A 22,505-nucleotide genomic window follows, 5' to 3' on the forward strand; every position below is an offset into this window, starting at 1 on the left:
CTGGAACAAACCCAAATCTCTGTCATGGACTCCAGCCACCACAGATGCCTTCAACTCACTCAAGAGGGCCTTTACGACCTCTCGACTCCTGGTACATCATGACCCTAATCTACCCTTCGTCGTAGAAGTCGATGCCTCTACCACCGGAGTGGGAGCGGTCCTGTCACAACAGCAGGGGAATGCCAGTCGCCTCCACCCATGTGCCTTCTTTTCTCGGAAGCTCAACCCGGCGGAGGTAAATTACAACATCGGCAACCGTGAGCTGTTGGCCATTAAGTTGGCCCTGGAGGAATGGAGGTATTGGCTGGAGGGAGCCAAACATCCTTTTCTAGTCCTCACAGACCACAAGAGCCTTGAATATTTGCGGGTCGCCAAGAGGCTGAATCCGAGAGAGGCCCGCTGGGTGCTATTCTTCAGCAGCTTCCACTTTTCCATCTCATATCGCCCAGGGTCCAAGGACGTGAAGGCTGATGCCCTGTCCCGGTGTCACGCCGCCCAAGAACTTCCTCCTTCCGAAAATAATACATGCATCCTGGTCATTGTTGATAGATTTTCTAAATCATGTCGCGTTCTCCCTCTGAATGGTCTGCCCATGGCCATGGAAACGGCCAAGTTAATGTTTAACCATGTCTTCAGATAGTTCGGCATTCCAGAAGACATTGTCTCTGATAGAGGTCCCCAGTTCATCTCCCGGGTATGGAAAGCATTTAACTTACTCCTAGGTGTGGCCATCAGTCTGTCTTCCGGATACCATCCGATGACAGGATACTCCGGATACGCAGGATGACAGCCGACCTTCGCCGATCCGAGGCCCCAGAATACCAACCTGGTCAGAAAGTCTGGCTGTCCACCCGGGACATCCGCCTGTGCCTACCCTGCCTCAAGCTGAGTCCCAGAATCATTGGCATATTCACCATCTTAGAGCAGATCAATCCAGTTACTTTCAAACTCCAATTACCACCTGAGTACCGGATTCACCCCACTTTCCATGTGTCACTCCTCAAGCCTTACTATCCCTCTGTTTCTCCCTCCACAGAACCTGGCATAGCTGAAACCCCCACTCCACTCCTCCTTGAAAACAGGGCTTCCTACGAAGTTTGAAACAACCTGGATCCGAACCTACTACATACTTTCCAGTCCAATCATCCCAACAGACCGGCTCCTAGAGGAAGAAGACGTCCACCACATCGTGTGGGTCCTCGGCCCTCAGGAGCAGGCTGTGGTGAGGGAGGTACTGTTACAGACACACCAGGTTCCACCTCCTACCAATCACAGTGCACTCCCTCACCTGAATACTAATCACTCCCACCTGATCCTCATCCACCAGCAATCACCTCAGCACTACAAATACCACACAGACGCACTCAGTCAGCGTCCAGTCTTGTTCGCAACAAGGTCTTACCTTTATTCTAACTCTAAGGACTAACTCTATCTCTACTTACCTCTCTCCAGCCATCTCCAGAAGCTCCCAGTCTTCATCGTGTGTGTGTGGTACACCCTCTTCCTCCAAAGAAAAAAAAAATCATTTTGAAGGAATAAGGAGAGAAATATGCACAGAACAAGCTAAAGGTGAAGTTAAAACTAGTGCTGTCAAATGATTAATCGCATCCAAAATATATATATTTTTTGTTTCCATAGTATATGTGTGTGTGCTGTGTACATTTATTATGTACATATAAATACCCACCCATGTATGTATGTATATACAGTATTTAAGAAAAAATGATACATTTATATACTTAATATATTTATATATATATATATATATATATAAATTAAATGAATATGTGTATGTAAATGCGAGTAAATATATATTTAAAAAAAAAATTGTATGTGTGTGTATTTACAGCACTAGTTAAAACACCTTGATGGATTTGTTTATTACAGTTGCACAGCTTTTCACTTCACAAGATGTAAACTGATGTAGTCGTACGGATTGCTTGTGGATTATGTGTGATGATTTTATCAGCTATTTGGACTGTCATACTGATGTCATGCTAAATTTCTCCAAATCTGTTCTGATGAAAAAACAAACTAGATTTACGTCTAGATTTTGAACGGCCTGAGGGTGAATAATTTTTCAGCTAAGTTTCATTTTTTGGGTGAACTATTCATTTAAATGAATGTCAGCTGTACTTAGCTTGGCCAAGCCTGCCTTTAATATTAATTTCTCCTTTGTTCTAAACCCATCACCCATCAAATGTATCTATTATTCACTTTTTCCTTCTTTTTTTGTTTTTTAATCGAACCAACAGAAGTCTGTTTTTAATGCATACTCTATATCTGAAACATGACGGATGTGAGGAGCATGGTGTTCCTTCCTCTTTATTCCAGTGAATTATATGCAATTGATTACATTCTTCAGGAGATGATGTGCTGCATATGTATGTGCTGCACGTGTTGGATTAAATGATGACTACTGGAAAATGTCACAGGTGTCACAGGGGTTTTTACTGGTATTGTGTCAGGTTGGGTTTTCCGTTGCTTCTCACCACTGCAGTGGAATAAATCTGCTTTAAAGTGCGGAAAATATGTTGGTGCTACATTTGGTGCCATTGTTTAATTTCATCATTGCATTTCTGTTTCTGTAAATTCAGTGTGCATTTATCATGGGGGCTGAACTTATTTAAGGTGATCAGATATATGAACTGTTAACCCAGTGTGAAATTTGAACAATGAAAATTGATTTACAGAAAGTATTTGCATAATGGAAACTATTGTATGTTTTGTAATATTCGTGTGCTTGAAAAGCATTTTTTTTTAAACATTTATATACTATTAAACTGGCACCAGGAACAGAAGTAACAGGACTGTAATTTGTGGATGGGTGCCTTCATAATAGGAGTTCAAGCTGATAAAAACAGCACTTTTATTATAAGCATATAAAATCATATCCATACAACATATTTGAACTTCATTTAAACAAATTTTAGAGTCCTTCACTACAAACTTTACTGCTTAAAACATGAATGTGCAACAACATGTTCCAGTTCTCAAAATAAAACAATAAAAGTTAAATAGAAAAAAAAAAGTTTAATTAGATGCAGTGTTTCCCAATTAAAGCTGCTAAAGTCATGCTGTTTCTTCCCTTTGTTTCATTAGCGTGTTGTTCATATGGCACCAAGCAACTTTTATTTGACAAAATGAAGCAAATACTTGTAGAACATTCATGCAATCCACCATTAAATAGGTCACAATTGATTAAATGCAAGTTCAATGTCTGTGTTATAATTCTTTTATCAGTTGCATAATGTTGAACACTGACCAAGTTATTTGAATGTTTTGTGCACAGAGTGGAACTAAGCCTGAGGTTACTTTGTGGTATTAACAGGGCACAGTTGTCAAAATGTAATGGGACTCAAAAGAAAATCTGTGTGCATCAACAAACAAACACACCAAATCTATTACTACTCAAGGGAAAATAAATGCCAAGACAAAAGTGAAGAATTAAAGCCTGACCTTTCACTCTTGTCTCAGATTACCTCGTCAAATTCTGGCAGCAAATAAAATCACAGTTTCGTTCTAGCTAATTAAAACAACCATGCTAAGGTCTTTAAACGATAGGGTCTATCGCAGCCACGGCACTTGGCAGGAGTTATGTCCTGCTCCTTAAGTGGGTGGCTAGCATAGAAGTCACTCCCCCCAAACGTCTTCAACTGAGCGCAGAGCTGTATGGTTCAGACTTGTTGACTTCACTAGGTTTTCAAGTGGGCACCCCACTTCACAGATGTTTCGTCAACTACCCCAGTGCTCTCCAAAGTGACTGTCCTTGGAACCCCCTGCAACCCACCTCCACCGGTAGATTCCAGGCTCTCCAACCCCACTGCTGGCTTGCCGAGATGAGGGACTGATACGTGGGACTCCTCGATCCTTTCCTCCGAAGGGACCATCAGCTCTATTAAGGCCAACCGCCTTGTTGCCTGGGACCAGAGCACAATATCTGGTCGGAGGTTGGTAACAGAAATCTCCTCTGGAAGTTTGAGTTGCCTTCCGAGGCCAACTCCCATCTCCCAGTCCTCTGTCGTACCAAGGATCCCTAGACATCTGTTCTCCTTGCCTGCCTTCTCCCCAGGCCTGAGGAAGCAAATGAAGCGGGGGCCTTTATCTTGTGCCTTTCTGCTTCCTCTCCTTCTCCAGTCCATCGGCCAGTTGTGCCAGCCAGTGTTAATTTTGACACGAAATTTTAATTTAGTTTTAGTCTTAGTCTTTTGACTATAATTCTTTTTAGTTTTAGTCAAGTTTTAGTCATCTGATTTGTTTTAATTTTAGTCTTATTTTAGTCGACTAAAATTGCTTGGTATTTTAGTCGACTTAAATTGCTTGGTATTTTAGTCGACTAAAATAAGACTAAAATCAATAACAGATTTACTAGACAATTTTTTTACAGCTGGTATAGGAAACAAACTTAACCAAAATATATAAAACACAAATTCAACTTTATTTCAACACAACTCAACTGTGTCTTTATTTCGATTCAAAAGCTTTTATGCAGCAACAAACACTGTCATGATAATGTTAACAATAACTAGCTGCCAATTGACCATCAATAAAAGAAAAATAAAGTTAGGTCCAGGACCTTAAAGCTTAGCTGAACAAGGAGTGCATACATTTAAAGTAAATATTTAATAAGTTGGCAGCTAGGTGGATAAAAAAAAGTAACAAGATTTTATAAGGTATTCATTTGTCTAGCAATATTGTATGTTTTAAATACTACAATATTGCTAGATTTGTATGTATAATGATAGGATGTGAACATTCATGTTTCACATGACTAATATAGAAATATTTGTGATATTGTCAACAAGTAGAACATTATAAAATATACTAAACATTAGTATTAAATCAAATGTATTTATCATGATATTACGTATTAGTATTGTGCTCTCATCTAACTTGAAGAAGGGGCTATTTTACAGTACTTTTCAGTTAGTAATATTTAATGCTACAACATCTACGCACTGCAGTCTTCCAGTTTTGCTTAGCTCAATAAACAAAAGAACATCGTTGTGAAATTACATTTGAGAAAATGTCCAGGTGGCTCGTCTGTTAATGTCTTTTCAAATTGGTTGTGTTCTTGCCACGAATGAGCGCTCCGCGTGCTTTACACTTTGTTTTGTTTTGTTCGTTGTCAAACGTGAAGTGAGCTGTGGACATTTTGTCGCTGTTTTAGACATCACCTCTTCGAATGCCGACTTCCCGGGAGCTCATTTAAAAACTGAAAACCTTCGCTTCATGTCTCAATAAGTCAGGCTCGGATTGGTTCTCTTCTCTCATGCAGTCTCACCTGTTCGTTTTGCTGGTTCTTTTGTTCATTCCTCGCATCTCTCCCGTCTGCTGATTTGATTTTCGTCACAGTCTATTTTCGTCTCGTCCTTTATTCGTTGACGATAATGTCAATCAATTTAGTCATAGTTTTAGTCTCTATCAGTGCCTTCTATTTTAGTTTTCGTTTCGTTTTCGTCTGCAAAAATATATTCGTGACGAAAATAATGACGAAAATATTTAGTCAACGAAATTAACACTGGTGCCAGCACCTGATCATGGCGCCACCTGAACCTCCCTTCAGTCAGGCCTGCCCGACAAGATGACAGAATGTGCTCCAGGTTCAAACACCTTCCTTCGCACAGGAAGGATCCTCTGTCAGTCTCCATCTTTGGAGGTTTGTTGGTGTCGGCAGGACGTTGTACACAGAGCTAAGGAGGAACTTTATTCGATGCCCCTCCATATTCCAGATGTCCTTCCAACTGAGGGATCTTACTCTGACACTTTCCCACCGGGTTTCATAGCTACTGCCATGGTTTGTCTACTCTCCTTCTCCACAGCCCTAATCTCCTCCTGCACCATCCCTTTCTGGTCCTTTGCCCTTGCCTCCTTCCAGCTTGCTCGTGTGATGACTCCCAGGCCAAGACTCCCCTTGGCCACCTTGCCTATGACGTCGCCATGCTGTAGGCACTCCTCAGCTTCCCTCAGAGCTCCACCACGGCCTTACACCTGTTGCACAGCCTGGTCATTACTGTCGCGTAACATCATGGCCAACCGAACTTTGGCTGTCTTAAATTCCTCCACAACTGAAGTAATTGTCAAATGCAATTTGCTCCCTGAGCTGTATAGCCCCATAGAGCAAAAGCCTTAGGGGACTGACAGCCACCTCCAGAGAAATTTGTTTATTATTCTTTCCAAAGTCTCCAATGATGTCAAGAGAACCTCATACACAAGCAGTGGCCACAGGAGCCTTGGAACAATGCTGTGTTGGTAGCCCCATACCTTGTACTTGCCGGGCAGGCCACTCCTCTCCAGGGGTTTCAGCCATTCTTCTGCTTGGTTGATCATCTCCTTCACACTTGCTTTGTCAGTCAGGTAGGCTCTGTACCACCTCCCTAAGCTCTTTACTAGCTTTTCTGTGACTGTTGGGATGGTATCGATTTTGAGGGTTTGAACCATCTGCCCTCTGGGACTGACCTCGCTGTTATTGACAAGTCATCCATAAATGCCCTAACTGGGACCTATTGAACTCCACTTGACAGCACATCTCCCCGTCTGGGCTTCTCCACTGACTTGATGAGGAGGTTCATCACTGCTGTGAACAGAATCATAGAGATGGTATGTCCGGTAGCGATTCCGACCTCCAATCTCTGCCAGTTGGTGGTGAAGTCACCAGAGGTGAATCGCAAGTTCCCAAAGTAGCTCCAGAGGAGCAGTCGCACCTTCTGGGGGACTTGATAAGGTCTGAGATTGTGGTCAACCAACTTGTGCAGCACTGTGCCATAGGCATTTGTTAGATCAAGCCACAGGAGCGCTAAATCTCCCTGTGCAGATCTTCCCCTCACCTTTCGGATGAAGTCATTGACTTCCTGCCATCTGGGCTCTCCATCATCTAAGGAGATCATCGGCTCCTCTGGGCTGCACAGCTTTCCTTCCAGGTCGAGTTCTTCCTCTCGCTTTGGGTCACTGTGCACTTTACGGAGGTGCTCTTCTACCTCCTCCTTCAGGGCCTTCAGCACTCCTGATCTTTTTTCTCCTAGGAGCCCTGACAGGTACTTGAAGGGTTTTTTTGTAAACTTGACCCTCTCCTTTTCCCGCCTCATTCTTTCCCTTCGCTGGCACTCCACTCTGCGCAAGGTCTTTATGCGCTCCCTAATGTTATCTCACATCTCTTTAAGGGCAGGTTTTTCATCTTCAGGAGCCTAACAATAGACCTTCCTCAATCTTTTCAAATCGCCTCTGAGTTTAGCAATTTCCCTTGAGTGCCTGTTCTCTCCAGCCTGCTGCGGGCCTTTTATCTGTCTCTTCTCCATCCCAAAGCGCTCTACTCCCATATTCCAGATAATAGTGGACATTGCCTTTATCTTCCTGACAATGTCACCCACGAGGACAGACTCAAGGTCTTGGTCTATCTCCCCATCGAAAGACTCCCGGTATTTCATGGCTGCTGCTGTTGGTCACCGCACTAGCTTTTTCCTCTTTTCCTCTACCTCAATTACCCAAACTTGCTGACTTGTTTCCTGGCTGGCTTGCCTCTCTTGATGTTGCCTGTTGTCTGATACATTGTTGGTATTTGAGGGAATGCTTACTCCTTCATTGTGTCCCTGGAGATTCTGGGTGCTATGGTCGGACACCTGCCCCTGCCTCTCCTCCATCTCACCAGGTTGCCCTGTGTGTTGCACACAACTGTGTCAAAAACAGCCCATCCTACTCTGATGTATCTTCAGACCCCTATCGCCTTTGCAATCTTTTCCACACCTACAGACTCTTGTTGTTTCCTGTTGTTCTGAACCACTGTCCTTTGATCATCATCCGTGGTCATATCAGTTGTCTGTCCTGTAGGTCACTCATCCTCCCCCACTCTCGCATGACCTTGGGGGTATCTTACAATAAACTTTTCCATAGCGTTGGGTTCCTCCTCATGGAGGAAGTGTTTTGGCTTGCCAAGTCTTGGCACCCCATTTCTGGTCTTCCCCAGATACCACATGCTAATCACTGTAGTTTACTGTATATAATGTAAATCCAAATACACTTTATAAATACAATAAATCTGTATTTTAGCATATACTATAATAAGTGTAAAAGCATCTTGACTGGAATGATGGTCACATGCAAGTACATTATATTGAATATTGCCTTAAAAACATGTGTGGCGTTAATGTATGAAAGAGTATAATTCAAATAAGGACTTTAAAAAGAATAAGTCTCATTAATGGGATTTAATAAAATTAATGACTTTTTCAACACAGGCAAGAGCTAAGCTTATAAACCATTTTTATTGTGAGATCATAAAAGACAGAGTTAAGCCAAAATCATCATCAGGATTTTCCAGGAGTCTGGCAAAAAAAAATATTATTTAATAGGATTTTTGTAGAGCTAAGTCTTGTTTGGATATAAATCTAGTCTAAACCTTCTGTAATATTTAGAATAGCACAACGTCTGCAAGGGTTTATACAGGTTCAGATTGTATATAAAAAATAATAATAATAATTTGGTGGAAAAAAACTGAAGTTTGTGTGTGTGTGCATGTGTGTGTGTGAGAGAGAAAGAGAGAGAGAGAGAGAGATGTGCATGCGTGTGTGCGCATTATGATTATGTGAATTCTTCGAAGTTACAATGCAGAATTTTCTAGCAAATTTGACACTGTCTCTTTAAGACACATGGGTGGTGTTGTAAATCATTAAAGGCTGTTGATTAATGAGAAAGCCACACTTACAGGTAACAACAACTTGAAAAGTAATTAATTTGATTGAGCTGTTATTGGTACAAGGTTTGCAGAAGTACAGTAATTACAACAAACAATTTTTCCACCAAAAGACTAATCTGGCTACAGAGACAGTATGGTTAACTGGAATATCTTTAAAGAGTCATGTCATCTGCACATGTATAATCAGAATATATACAAATGTTGCTTTATAATCTGTTAAATGCATATTATGAGCATCTGCGTTTGTTCTATGATATATATTTTTTCTGTCATTTTTCTACCTTTGGGTTACAGATTAGAGATAGTGGTAGTATTGTACATTTTATAATCAGGAATATGCATTAGCTCACTCCTTTGACATTTTAAACTTGTGAAACAATCTTGCTTGGGCATGTGGAGAGGTGCTCTAATGCAATCGATTTTTCCATACTCCCTGTTCCTAGGATTAACCAGAGTTAAAATGGGAATCTCAAGGCCCTATTATCTTTCATCAAAATCAGCCTGCCTTCCAGCGTCGGCTGTGCTGAACTGATGGTAAGCCATCCACACTGCCTCCCTTGTGAACTGAATATGATGCAATCTTTCCACAATTAGAATAAAATGCTTTATTTAAAAAAAAAAATAGGAGTGTGCATTATATATATATACATATATATAGCGTATTGATGCACAAATCTGTTCCAGATTCATCCAACATTATTTTTTATTGTTTATTATTATTGTTTATTGTTTTGTATTGTTTTTGTTTGTTTTGTTTTTTGTTTTGTTTTGTTTTTTTTTGGGGGGGGAGGGGGTTCTCTCTCTTTGGTCATAATTAAATGTTCTTTCTGTTCTCATGTCATATAAGTATGTATGTATGAATGTATGAATGTACCAAGAGCTTCTTAAGAAACCACAACAAATTAAGCTAGTAAAGCTAATTCTGATTCTGATTCTGAAAAATATTAACAAATATTTAATTATAATATAGATACTTAAAAACGACATATTCCATAATAATAAACATATTTTTCGTATTGACAGTACAGTGTATGATAATTGCTTCCATCAGCCAATCAGCATTACTGCATACCTGGAGTCATTAGTCACATGGCATTTAGCTTGAGGTTATCGGCTGCGGGCAACAGACCTGAGCACTCACGAGCTGCCAAGAAATAAGGTATATTTCTACTGCTTCATAATCTACTTTTTAGGCTTGTCTGGATGGCACATATAATTTTATTTTATGCTGTTTGCCGAGCACTTGAAAAAATGGCCACATTTTTATATATTTGTTCATGTGTTTTGCATTAGCTCACTGTGTCACCTCGTTTAGAAACAAATAAGGGTGTGTTTGTAGTCTTTATGCTCAAGGGTCTTCATGAAGATAGCAATTAGCATGCGAGTTGAAGTGAGAATAGGAGTTTTTCTGAGTTCACAACACAAATCTGTCACCACTGAGCCCTTCGGTAAGACACATAATCAGTGCATTGTAATTCGTTTTTTATAAAAATTGCTAGGTAACTAGGTAATGAGATGTACCCAATAATCACATAAGCATGTTAGAATAGCTGGTGACAGCTGTAATTAAAAATAAACAGTTTAGAAAGATGTGCACCCCTAGCATAACCCTGAATGGATAATGATTCTATAACAGCAGATGAAAATAATATAAATTCATTTTATTGATGGTTATTTCCACTTGCTCAGCAGAGACACAAGAAAATATTTGTCCTGGCCTGGTTTCAATTTTCACTGGTTCATTTTCTTAACTATAAGAGCTATTCTAAGTCAGGCGTGTAATCTGTTCAATATCATTCAATTTGGATAAAAGTTGCTGGCTAAATAGATACCTGTAAACCACAAGCACATATTAGAACAATGTGTGTGTTGCTGTAATTTAGTAGAAACATTATTGTCTTTGTTTTTTTTTTTTGTTTTTTTTTTTTTTTTTTTGGTGGAGTACTGGTTTAAAGTTCTGCTCCATCCTAAAGGTATATTTGCACAACATAATGATGTGCAGTCTGTTCTAATGTTGCAGTTTATGAGAACATGATGTCTGGAGAAGTAGGTAAGCAATAAACAGCTCACAAAACACTTTTTGTGGAATTGTTTAGACTATTATGTTGGTAGATAACGTGTTCATTACAACAGCCCATAACAAAATATATGAAAAATTACAATCGGAGGCCTCAGATGTGGTTAGTTGAATATTTGTGAAACTATTAGAGCTCATGGTTCGTTTTAAAAGTGCAGTTCTGTTCATTTTATCAGTGGGAAGGAAAAGCTAGACAGAAGATATAGTGCTAAGTTATGTAACAATTGTAGCAGATGCATCTCTTTCAGAGCCAAACTCATGCAAAGCCCTTTCAAAGAGATAGAGAGCAGCTGCCTCTCAGACATGTGGAATAGGATTTTCCATCAAACAAACATTCTCTCAAAGGGGCCCTCTTTTAGGAAAGAGCACCTCTTAGAAATTAGGGAAAAAACTCTGAGGCTATGTTGGCCCAATAAAATTAAATCTGATTAAGGGAGAGCCGAAGTTCGGAGTTGTTGTTACTATTTGAATGCCATGACAAAATATGTTTCTTGCTACTCCAAGCCACACATTAGGGCCACAGTGTTAGTTTTACTAGACCATCAGAGGTTTCTTTGGCAGTGATGGGTTTCAGAGGCATTTTAGCTGTCATGGTTTAAAAATTTTCTTTAAATAATACAGTTGAGACCTAGTAGCCTGTTGCATACTGGAGGGCTGCATGTCCATGTTACAACAAAGAATTGTATTAAATATCTTCCTGTGAGACCTATCCTTCAATGCTTTGCGGAGTGAAGAGGTGTCTAAATTGCTTCAGCTAACCACTGGTGTACCTCAGGGTTCGGTGTTCAACCCTCTCGTTTTCTCGACCTGTAACATCGCTGAGTCCTGTCATAAAGTCTCATGACTTTTCCTATTCCTGTTACGCAGATGATAGAGGGTCATTATAGTTCAACAAGCCCAAGATCTCATCATCTATTGCAGGAAATCTTTCTGACATTTTGGACTAGATGAAGGAATGCCACCCCTAGCTGAAATTTACTTAGGTCAACAACACTACAGGCAGCCAGGAATCTTATTGTATTTGACATCCAGCTGAACTTTACAAACCACATCTTAGCATGCAGATTCATGATCTGTGATATCAGGAAAATCAGAGACTTCCTGTCTGATTATGTTGTGCACGTCCTAGTCCAGGCACTTTTTATAGATATTCATATGTTTATGTTTTGCACTTAACGTTTTTGCTTTAGCTTTAATTAAATACATTCATCCAAAATATGTTTTTGTAATTCTTAGGCATTTTTATTTTCAGACATGTCATTGATAAGTTACAAAACAAAAAGAAAGCAACATCTGGAAACACTGCATGATTTGTATCCATTTTAAACAATATAAAATGTACAAAAATAAATAGCTTTACAATGAAGAAGTAACAAAGTACAATCCTTCACTGAAGGTATAATATGTGTTGTCGCATTTTTAATATGACTAATATGACTAATGTATACAACTAGAATGGTCAATACCATATTAACATTCATATACAATCATTTTAAAGAGCATTAACTATTTGAGTTTAGTTTCATGCTGTACTGTTTTTTCTCAATACGTTCACATCTACACAGTTCTTTCAAGCTTTCAGATATATCCACTCATGGAGTATGAAATCCCAGGAAGGACTGATGTTTCCAAACTTCCAGGTTTTCATTCACTTAGCAGTTTACAAATAAAACAGTGTTTAATACAAAGAACAGCGATAGTAAATAGTAAGTTATACAACCCTCTGAATGGACACAAACATTATGTTTGTTGAGGAATTTTCAAAAGCTAGATCTAACACTTACCTGTTATTATTAAAGTTTCAGGATATAAATTAGGCTCAACCACTGTTTACCTCTGATATAGTTTTAAATATACATGAAAATAGCTCTAAGAGATTTATATGACCATGCTCTGTCAAGTGTTGTTGATACGCTTTAACTCTGAAAGTGAAAATAAGACACTAATAAATGCAAGCCAAGGTTTATAAATAAAAAAGATGTAAATTATTGACCAAATCACAAAGTAAATCAATAAAAAAAAATTATAGCACCTTTATAGCACCTTAGCAAGTGACAGTTTCTAGTAAGATTTTCCCATTCCAAGTTAAAATAATTCCATTTTACAATTCCAAATTTATTTTAAAACTGAATGTACAAAAACAAAAAAGTTGGAACTAATTTAAAAAAATGTCTTGAATATTAAGTCTTAGCCAATCGGTGTGTTTTGTATGGTTAAGAATCATTAAATATGACATACTTGAAAAATAATTTATGTGGAATGCTCTAAGAAAGCAATTAGGAGACAGAAGTTAGGAAAACTGCGATAAAGCATTGCTTGCTGAGGTAGTTATCTATTGGATCAAACTTCAATAGTGGTTATAAATATGCATGTATATATTTGGAAAACCAAAGGCCAAGTGATCAGTCCGTGCAACATTCACTAAAAGCACAAATATTTTTCCATCTAAGGCATGAATATTTCCTGCTTCAACCTGAAGCACGGTCAAATGAAAATCTTTATTCTTTCACAGGAGTGTCTTATCACCTCTGAATAATTTGAAAGCCTGCATGATGTCCTCAACACTCTTGGTAGAAACACTTTTCAGACACTGATTCAGGCATCTTTGCAGGATCACAGTTCTCCGGTTCTACAATCTTTCCAGCGTAATCAATGCAGAGAATCCTACGCTGGCGTTCCCCATGGCCACAAGTTTGTGAGCATGAAGACCAAGGCCCTATTTGCCATATAGGACATGGCAGGTCTGCGCAGGGCCTGATATCAGACGGTCTGAGATCTTTATTGCAGTGATTTGAGTGGAAGCCAGCATTGTCTTTACATTCCACATTTCTCCTGGTCCATCCTGAACCACACGTTTTGGAGCATTCAGACCACTCGCCCGAGACCCACTGTGGTACCCCAAAAGGATGAATAAGTTTGCCAGCCATCTTTTTGTCTTTGGGTTTGCTAAACGACATGGTTTTGGGGATGTAGAAGGTGTATTTGACCTTTGGTGGGATGGATTCCCCAGCGGTGGAGAGCAGCTGTATTGTGACTGGTTCCTGGAGCTGGCGGAAGCTCTGAAGTCTCTCCAGTGTGGTGGACGAGCCACTGTATTTCAGCACAGCACCCAGCACTGGAATATACTGCTCCACTGTGGACACCGAGAAGTTGCCATTCAAGATATAATCACCATTTTCTCTTCGTACAGCCAGGTAATTTCCATCATGTGGTATACTTCCATGGCTCTGCTGTTTGATGTTAATGTTAGTGGCTCCACTTGGAATCGTCACAATGTCTCTATATCCATGGCTAAAGAAATGGGATAAAGAGCAACAATAAAGTTCCAAAAGTAAAAATTCATTCATTTTCTCCTTAGCGTAATAGATTTTTAACAATAACTTTAAAACTTTAAAGAAGACCTGTTGTGAGCTCAGAATTTGTTAATCAATGGTATATGCTTTTGTTAAAGCCATGTGTTTGTATTACTTCAACTTATTCGTAAAATAAACATGTTTAACTGCAAACCAAACAATACCCGTGATTATGTACAGAAAATTTCACCAGAGACTGGGTGGCAAGCAAATCATGCAGGAAATGCACTCTCCCAACAAGCACTACAAGTCCGTCTCCCTAGGTCTCAAAATACCTAAATATTTGTTTATATATAAATATTTAGCAATAAATGTAACATATTGTTTTTACAGATATAATCATTGGTTAATGGTTTATTATGCTTTAATAAATACTTTTTCAAAATTCTTATTGAAAAAAATGGATATTTATGGAAAATACTTCTGGATCTAATACATCTAAAAATGTGGTCAGCCATATGCATTTTATTACTGTGACGATAATAGACAAACTTTTATAAGAGAGTGCACATTAAAAAAGTAACAGTGAGAGATACTTACACGACTTTATTGAATGAGCCAGATATCATTCTGCAGCTCTGGCCATTCCCTCCACACACACCGCATTTGTCCAGCTTCTTACTAGAATCAATCTCCAGGTCACAACCAGCTTTGATACACTGGCCTTGCACACAAAATGATGTGGTATCTGGACCACATGGGGTTCCATCAATTACCTAAGATCGAAACAGTGGTTATACTTACAACAAGTGAACTTTTCTTCCTGTAGCACAAACAATAACAACACTGTCAAGGTCATGGAAAGTAAGAACCACTCAAATGTATTACTTGAATGCAGTATAAGTCACTTTGGATAAAAGCGTCTGACAAATATATAATTGTAAATCTTCAAATGTAACTTACTTTAGCTGCAAACACTCTGAATTCACTGCTGCCTCTTGCTCTGCAAAACAGTTTACACCGATCCCGTAATGACACTCCAGCGTATTTTGGTATCCACTGCTTCACATTTCCATGAACATCAAAGTGATTTGGATTGTTGTACTTCTCACATTGTTCCTCTCTGAAACTTTTTCCTGCAGTAACAAAGAATTGTTACCTTTTATAATAACACACTATGAAAAGACAGATAGCTAAATAAATGAACTTTGACTGAAGAATACAACTCACCTTGGTTATTCTCACAGGTCTGTTTGTTGCAGGACTGATACTTCACTCTCTGGCCCACACAGTATTTACCACCGTTTTGAGGAGATGGATGGGTGCACTCTCGGTACGAGAACATCACTCCACCTCCACATGATCTGGAACACGGTTGCCATGTTCCCCACTCGCCCCAGCCTCCATCCACAGCCGGCTAAACCAAAAAAAACACACATCCAAATGAATGTCCTACACTCCTGAAGTGTGTGATTACAATGGCACTAGTATTACCCAACCAAATACACTCTTAGACAAAAAGGTACAAAAGCTGCTACCAGGGTGGCATCTTTTCAAAAGGTACACCTTTGTATCTGTTTTATGCCTAAATGGAGCATATTTGTACCCATAAGATATATTTAAGTACCAAGGGGAGCAGTTCGTATAGAGTATAGATAGATAAGTACTTATAATATGATTAAATGAAATGCAAAAAATCCAGCTTCAAATACCTTAGCCCTCATGACTTCCTCAGAGGACATGCACATGCTGTTCAGGCAGCTCCTACTGGGGCCACAGCTTGTGCCGTCTGCCCAGGGAAGACTCCCATTCCTGGTTGTGCACACAGACTGACCCTCTTGCTGGCACCAGAGCTGTCCGCACACATCGCTGTCTGAGGTGTTGGGACAATGTGAAAACTCCTCTCCAAATATCTGTTGGCACTGGCGATCCAGGCTGTAAGTTATGCCTGGCAACTCAGTGGGTAAAGCCACTATCGTCTCGGGGATGTCCAGTAAACAGTCTCCTGTTGTTATCCAGAGGAAGAGTTAGAGTGTAGTAAATCATGATATCAAAGGATTGTGTAACAGTAGGAACACTGGGCTCCTGGAGCTGACATTTAGGGAAACTCGCAGGAATGCACATCTGGGGGAGTGAGCCGCGAGGTAGAACACGAGTGAGCACAAATGCACGTGGGGAACATGGGCCACTGCCCACTTCAAAATGATACAGCGGTTAAAAAGGAAATGTGCAAGACCGATACTACAGAGACACGGCACGGTGGAAAGAAAACATTCCTGTTTCATGACTTGGAGTGAAGTGACAGGAATGCATTCATTCTGATTCATTAAAAAGCAAAGGAAAACAAGAATCTACTAATTACATGCAAGAGGTGATGTAAAAGTGTTTTACTACAAAGATGGGGAACACCGACTCTCAATGCATAAAGTTAGCTGACTTTTTATTAGCATTCACAGGAATCAGTTTCCTGTACTGTTGCAGCTGAGTAACCAACAAATAAAATTATTTAACAATTATTTTATTAAATTTATTTCAGCATTTCAGTTCTAGTTTAAGTTATTTTAGTAGATCAAACTAAACGAAAAAATTAAAATGGTACCTTGGCAACTGCTGTGTGTGTGTGCGTGTGTATTAGTTTATTTATAAATAAGTAACCCTGATTTAATGAGATGTAACCATTAAGAAAAGGAGATCAAATATGTTTAAATATTTTAAGGTCATTGAATGTTCAAGAAAATAGTTCTTTAAAAAAATGTATATATATAATAATTAATTATTAATTCATAGGTTTTTTAGAAAGTTGTACCAAATATCATTTTATAACCTGAAATAATAATATGAAATAGACTGACAATTACACTCACATGTGGGTCTATAGGGGTCATCTCTAAGTTATAATCTTTATGCTTTGTTAAATAGTATAACTGTTAGTTTTGTATTAAATGACAAATATAAATATTGCTGTTTCTAAGAAATAATAATAAAAAGATTATGGCAAACTGCTTATTAATTTTAAAGACTTTCATTCTTTAATTCGGCTTTTTTATGTTGTTTTCAGGACAATTGTTTCACCCACTTTTGATATTTTTGACTTAAAAAAATATCCAATTTAACATGTTTATAATAGAAGACATGGATTCAAGTCAATGTACATATGAAATGGGGGGGGGGGCATCACAATATTGACCCAGATAAATACTTCATTGCAAAAAATACATGTAAAAATACACCACGATACCTATGAAGTGATATACACAAATGAAGGGTGCACATACCATGTCCATTGTCGAAAAACTCTGTGACGTGTAAAGCACTGCAGGGTGACCAAGGCAAGTTCGTACTAAGCTGGGTGAATATAGGGGCCATGATATGGTGCTCGCCTAGATGTCCAAAAAGCTGCTCACAGATCTTAGCGTCATCATGAGGCATACTCAAAACATGGCCTAAAACAAGAACAAAATCATGTTACTGATCGTCAAATCAACTTGAAATATGCTTAGGGTGAGATTAACAGAGTACATCCAGACCCAGTTCGTGTGCAGTCGTGTAAGCAGCCTGAAGGCCGTTGTCTTCAATAACAGAACAGCTCCTTTTGGTGTCACACATGGTTCCAACATCAGCTACACCCAGCGTGTCACAGCTCTGGTGTCCACAGATGTCCTGAAAGGCAATTTACAACACACACAAAAAAAATTCTTATTGCTGTTCCAAGTCTGTGGTTAATAGTAAGAGCAAAACATATTTGCCAGTGTTTCCATCATAAAACCAAGCAAATAAATAGTTTTGGCAAGCGACAGACCTATGAAGTGAGAAAATCTAACTATGTGGCGTCTGAACTGTATCTCTAAAACATGCCTGGAGTCTTTTCCATCCTTTACCCAGAGATCCGAGATGGAGACAAATGTTTCCAAAGCAGAAGACCACAAAACACACATAATTCAAGGCACATCTGGTCTTGGCAGAGTCTGAGAGTCAGTCTCACATGTGTTCACCTTTCAGAGGAGCTGCTGTCTGTAATCAGTATGATCCTATTTTCAGCCTCGTTTTCAGTATGCAATATTGAAATACATATGTCTGCTCTAGTAAAAAGCAATGCGGCAAACACTTTTCAAATGTCAATTTCTGAACCTGGCCATATGCACACTTTTTAATGCCACAACCAAACAACCAATGTAAAAATAAGTGTGCTTAATTTTATTAAATGTGCACTTGTAGTTTACTTTAAGTCTTGTAAGCGTATAAAAAAAACATAATATAACATTAGTGAAATAAAAGGCCACTTTATTAGGAGTACTTAAAGAGAGTAGACTTTTATGTTATGTAACAGTGTTGGGGGGTAATGAAATTACATAATTACAAAATTAATGTAACTGTAATCTGTTACAGTTACTGAGAATTTTTTTAACAATTACAACATCAGTTAATCTGAATTTGGTAAAATCGCCTTCCGTTACAATGCTCCTTCAACATGGAATGCTTTGCAGAAACAGTTGAAGATAAGCACTATTATCCCACTAAATGATTTTAAATTATATGTCACAGAAACTTTCAGCTATAAGTGTGATTGTATATAGGCTGCTGTTTTGTTTTGATTCTTGTATGGAGCTTCATGTAGCTGTCATACTCCGTGCAGTAGGACGTCTTGGTTATTTTGTTATTGTGTTATATTTTGTTTGTTGTTGTATCTGACCTTTGTCTTTATTATGTGTTGTGGTATGGTTTATGTGGTGTTGATATGTTATTGTGTAATTTGGTATGCTTTGTTTGTTGTAGATGAGGTTTTTTATTTTTTATTTTTCTTTTCTTTTATTTTCTTGTTCTTTTTACATTTTTAAGTGCTGCCTTTCTTGGCCAGGGACCATTTGAAAAAGAGACTCTCATCTCAATATGATTTCCCCTGGTTAAATAAAGGAATAATACAACGCGGGTTATATCTGAATATTTTCTACAAGAAGCTAGGATATGTTGAATAACATTAATGTGTTGCATTGCATGTTATTGATGTTCCAGTGCTTTAACAGTGCTGAGCTCTGAAATGAAATTGTAACCTGAATTCAAGTGAAGGATTCTGAAATACAGAAGTTGAGTATACTGTAAGGTTAACCCTGCCTGGTTTAAATGTTTGAAAATGATTGAGTTAAAAACATTCATTAGAAATTAAGGGAAAATAACAAATGTAATCAGTTGAATTACATTAAAGTAATTACATTTAAAATAGGGTAATTTATAACTTTGTCACAGTTCACGACGGGGGAACGAGGAGATGCTGGAGAACACTTTAATGAGAATTTAATTCAACAGACAAAAGGAATGACGTTTAACAGTAGATTAACTGTCTTAAGTAACTGTAAAAAGGAAACAAGAGGCAGAACACACTATAAATACACAGACACTAATGGGACACATCTGTGAGCAAATTAACTAATTAATCAAACATGCTAAAACGAATTAACATGACAAGGGCCGGAACAGGATGGCGGGGGGGGGGTGCATGTGTTAAGGTGCATAACATTTCTGTCAAACGCTTGAGGTATTCAGCCAATCACAATGCCCTGGATAGCTGGCCAATCACAGCAAACCTCGCTTTTCAGAGCGATGAGCTTTGTAGAAATCAACGGGTTTCAGAAGGTAGGGCAAAAAGTGAAAAAATAATGGACAGTCTTTTGAAAATAATGTGGGATTTTTTACCTTAAATGTGCATAAACACATTTCATTACACCAAATATACAAAATAATGTTCTTTTTAGCAGCATCATATGACCCCTTTATATGTACTAAATTGCAACTACATCATTGCAAATGTGTAACTACAAATATATTTAAATACATGACATAGACATTTCAATAGAAATGGCATTAAAGTATGTTTACTTTACCATAAATACTTATTAATTACATTTGGCAGTACATTTTAACCACTATTTCTTTTACAAGTGAAGACGTTCTTAATTCAGCTAATGGCAGGACTCTCACTTCATCATCATCCCATAAATAGATGTCAGTTGACTCTGAAATATGTAATAAATCACTGCTTACCTCTCTAGTAAAAAGTATGGCTGTATCGAAGTGCTCCGGATGCCTGTGGCTGGGTGGGTTGAAGAGCTGTTGCCAGGCACAAAAGTTGCGCAAAGTGACGCCTCCATTGCTGGAGATGGACGGCCCAACCTCTTCGTCCTCCACAATCAGCATCTTCACAAGCACTATGTTGATGGAGTTCTTAATGCTGGGATGCTTGTAAATCTGAGCAGCCACTGACATCAAGGTCAGCATGTAGTGCTAAAGAGAGAAAACCAACAGCTCGCTACTCAGCAACTGTGCAGCAGATTGTTAAGTGTAAAAGCATGACATCTTGGCAGGACAGCTGAGAACTTCTGAAAAAGAACAGCTTTAACTCTGCAGGCTCTACAGTTATTGTGGACAGTAATATCTCAAGATTTTTCACATGCAATATACTGCAATAGAATTCTGGATAATAATCACCTGTATTTATTACCCATATTTACTGTAGTATATAATCTATATTTTCCATTCAATAGTCTTTAAATGGGAATATTTTTTAGCTGATACAGCCAAAGACCAGATATTTTTCTAGAGTATTGTTTTTTTCTGACTCTACACAAATATGTGGTTTGTTTATCGGAAAGCCCTGACGTCAACATTAGGAGCAGCTGGTGGTCCACGCTGACATGGGTTTCTTTATGAGGCATTTGTTTCCATCTGCAAATTTGGAGATTTGGATCCCAGTATCAACATCTGGATTGCTATCTGCCTCATGATCCCAACCCGGACATCGCATTTTTTTTTTTTTTTTGCACTCTAGTCTTTTCCAATCATTTGTTTTCTATGACTCAATGAAGGAGAATTTCAGGGGGTGGTGGATCGCATGTGGGTGAGAAGATCAGTACAGTACAATTCATATGAATCGTGACTCGCTCTTCTCAACTGCAGTCTATGGAATGCACATTTTGATAAGTCCCTCGAGGAAGATCTTACTGTAAAAAGCTGTATCCTTCTTTCAAATTTAGAGTATTAAGTATCTGGCTTAAAAGTGTGGGGTGTAGCCTATATTTAGTATTAATTAATCTAAGATGGTTTGCACGTCTCAACTGGTCTCAGTCAGCTTGACCATGCTGGGAGACAATCTTAAGCTAGCTAAGACAAGCAAACAATTGCAAGTCAAAAATTAGGACTGTTATTTCAGCAATTTGAGTTCTAAAGAACTTTCATTATATGTAAAGACACTTAATAGCTGGTACAAGCTGGTTGTCCATCTTAGACCTGAAAGCTAGCAGTCATTCATGTAATCTTAACATGGTCAGGCTGCTTTTTGAAGGTGACAGCCTGTCAATATCACCAGCTTGATTAATCTTGCACAGCTTAGACTAGAAACCAGCTATCATGTTCTGAAACAGCTTCAACTAGATTTTTCATTGGTGGTGAAAATGAAACACCTTTTCAGATGTGCACTCTTGAGCCCCTACCTTGATCTCGTCTCCATAGAAATGTGTCAGAGAAGCGTCGCCAACCACCAAGGTCTCAATAAACCTGGGAGTAGAGACAAAGCGCCTGCGTCTAGACATCGAATCCCGATCATCATCTCTGATCTCTGACAGCGGTTCAGAGACCTGCGGAGACTTTGTAAAACGTCTTCTTTTGATGACATGCAGCTGCTCGTTTAACCTTCCAGATGTTCCCAAGCCGAGAAGTTTCGGTTCGATTAGATATTCTTTACCATCTGTGATAAATGATCCTAAAATCCCATGACATAAACTGACTGAGACAATAGAGTCCTCATCGGAGTCAACATCGCCGATATAAAAGCAACCTTTTAATAATTCTGCTCCAGTCTCTTCGGTTTGATTCAAGGACTTATAAAGTTCTGTGGACTCATGTCTTTCTTGCGGTTTGGCCTTGATGCGATAAACCTTCAGAGCTGGCGATATAAAGGTGCTGTCCGGTGTCAGATTAAGTGTGAAATTCCTGCCGAAAGCCGTGAGTCTGAAGCTGGGCTGTTCTTCGCTCCTCTTGGCCACTCGTCCTGCGGTCCTTCCAGTCAGCCGTACAGGTACAATCTCTTCAGTCTCAAATGAGTGAGCAGATGTTTCAGCAAAGAGCCAAACAATTAATATAGATGTGACTAAACACGACCACATTTTATTAAATTGTCGCTATTCCAAAAAAAAAAGAAAATATGAATGTTGGTTATTTTTTTAATGTATTAGTGATTTAAATGTATTATTATAAACTGGTCTCACTTTTCTGAAAACCATTAATATCGTAATCATTTATAATTAGGATCCACAAGCCTTCATTAGCTTAAATCTGTTTTGAAAATGAATCAAATAGACTATTTATGCAACCTATAGACGTAATTGAATTAAAGCTAAAACGGAGCCAAGTTCGCGAGCTCGTAAGTCCACCGGACTGTCTCTGGACTGAGGCGCTG

The 22,505-nt window shown here is 38.8% G+C and overlaps 1 protein-coding gene and 1 pseudogene across 1 annotated transcript; both read right to left on the minus strand.

The window, feature by feature from the left end:
• Positions 1-6,129: 6,129 nt before the first annotated feature.
• Positions 6,130-7,085, minus strand: LOC127973063 (uncharacterized; annotated as a pseudogene).
• Positions 7,086-11,994: 4,909 nt separating this feature from the next.
• LOC127973168 (A disintegrin and metalloproteinase with thrombospondin motifs 8) lies at positions 11,995-22,497 on the minus strand. Its single transcript, XM_052577300.1, has 9 exons — positions 21,541-22,497; positions 20,096-20,335; positions 17,587-17,719; positions 17,335-17,502; positions 15,772-16,064; positions 15,290-15,476; positions 15,023-15,195; positions 14,660-14,835; positions 11,995-14,057 (listed from the first exon to the last, which is right to left on the minus strand). Exons 1-9 carry the CDS (start codon positions 22,210-22,212, stop codon positions 13,325-13,327), a joined length of 2,775 nt encoding a protein of 924 aa, XP_052433260.1. The 5' UTR covers positions 22,213-22,497; the 3' UTR covers positions 11,995-13,324.
• Between the last annotated feature and the right edge of the window lie 8 nt (positions 22,498-22,505).

The sequence above is a fragment of the Carassius gibelio genome, chromosome B15, assembly GCF_023724105.1.
Source record: "Carassius gibelio isolate Cgi1373 ecotype wild population from Czech Republic chromosome B15, carGib1.2-hapl.c, whole genome shotgun sequence".
Lineage (NCBI taxonomy): Eukaryota > Metazoa > Chordata > Actinopteri > Cypriniformes > Cyprinidae > Carassius > Carassius gibelio.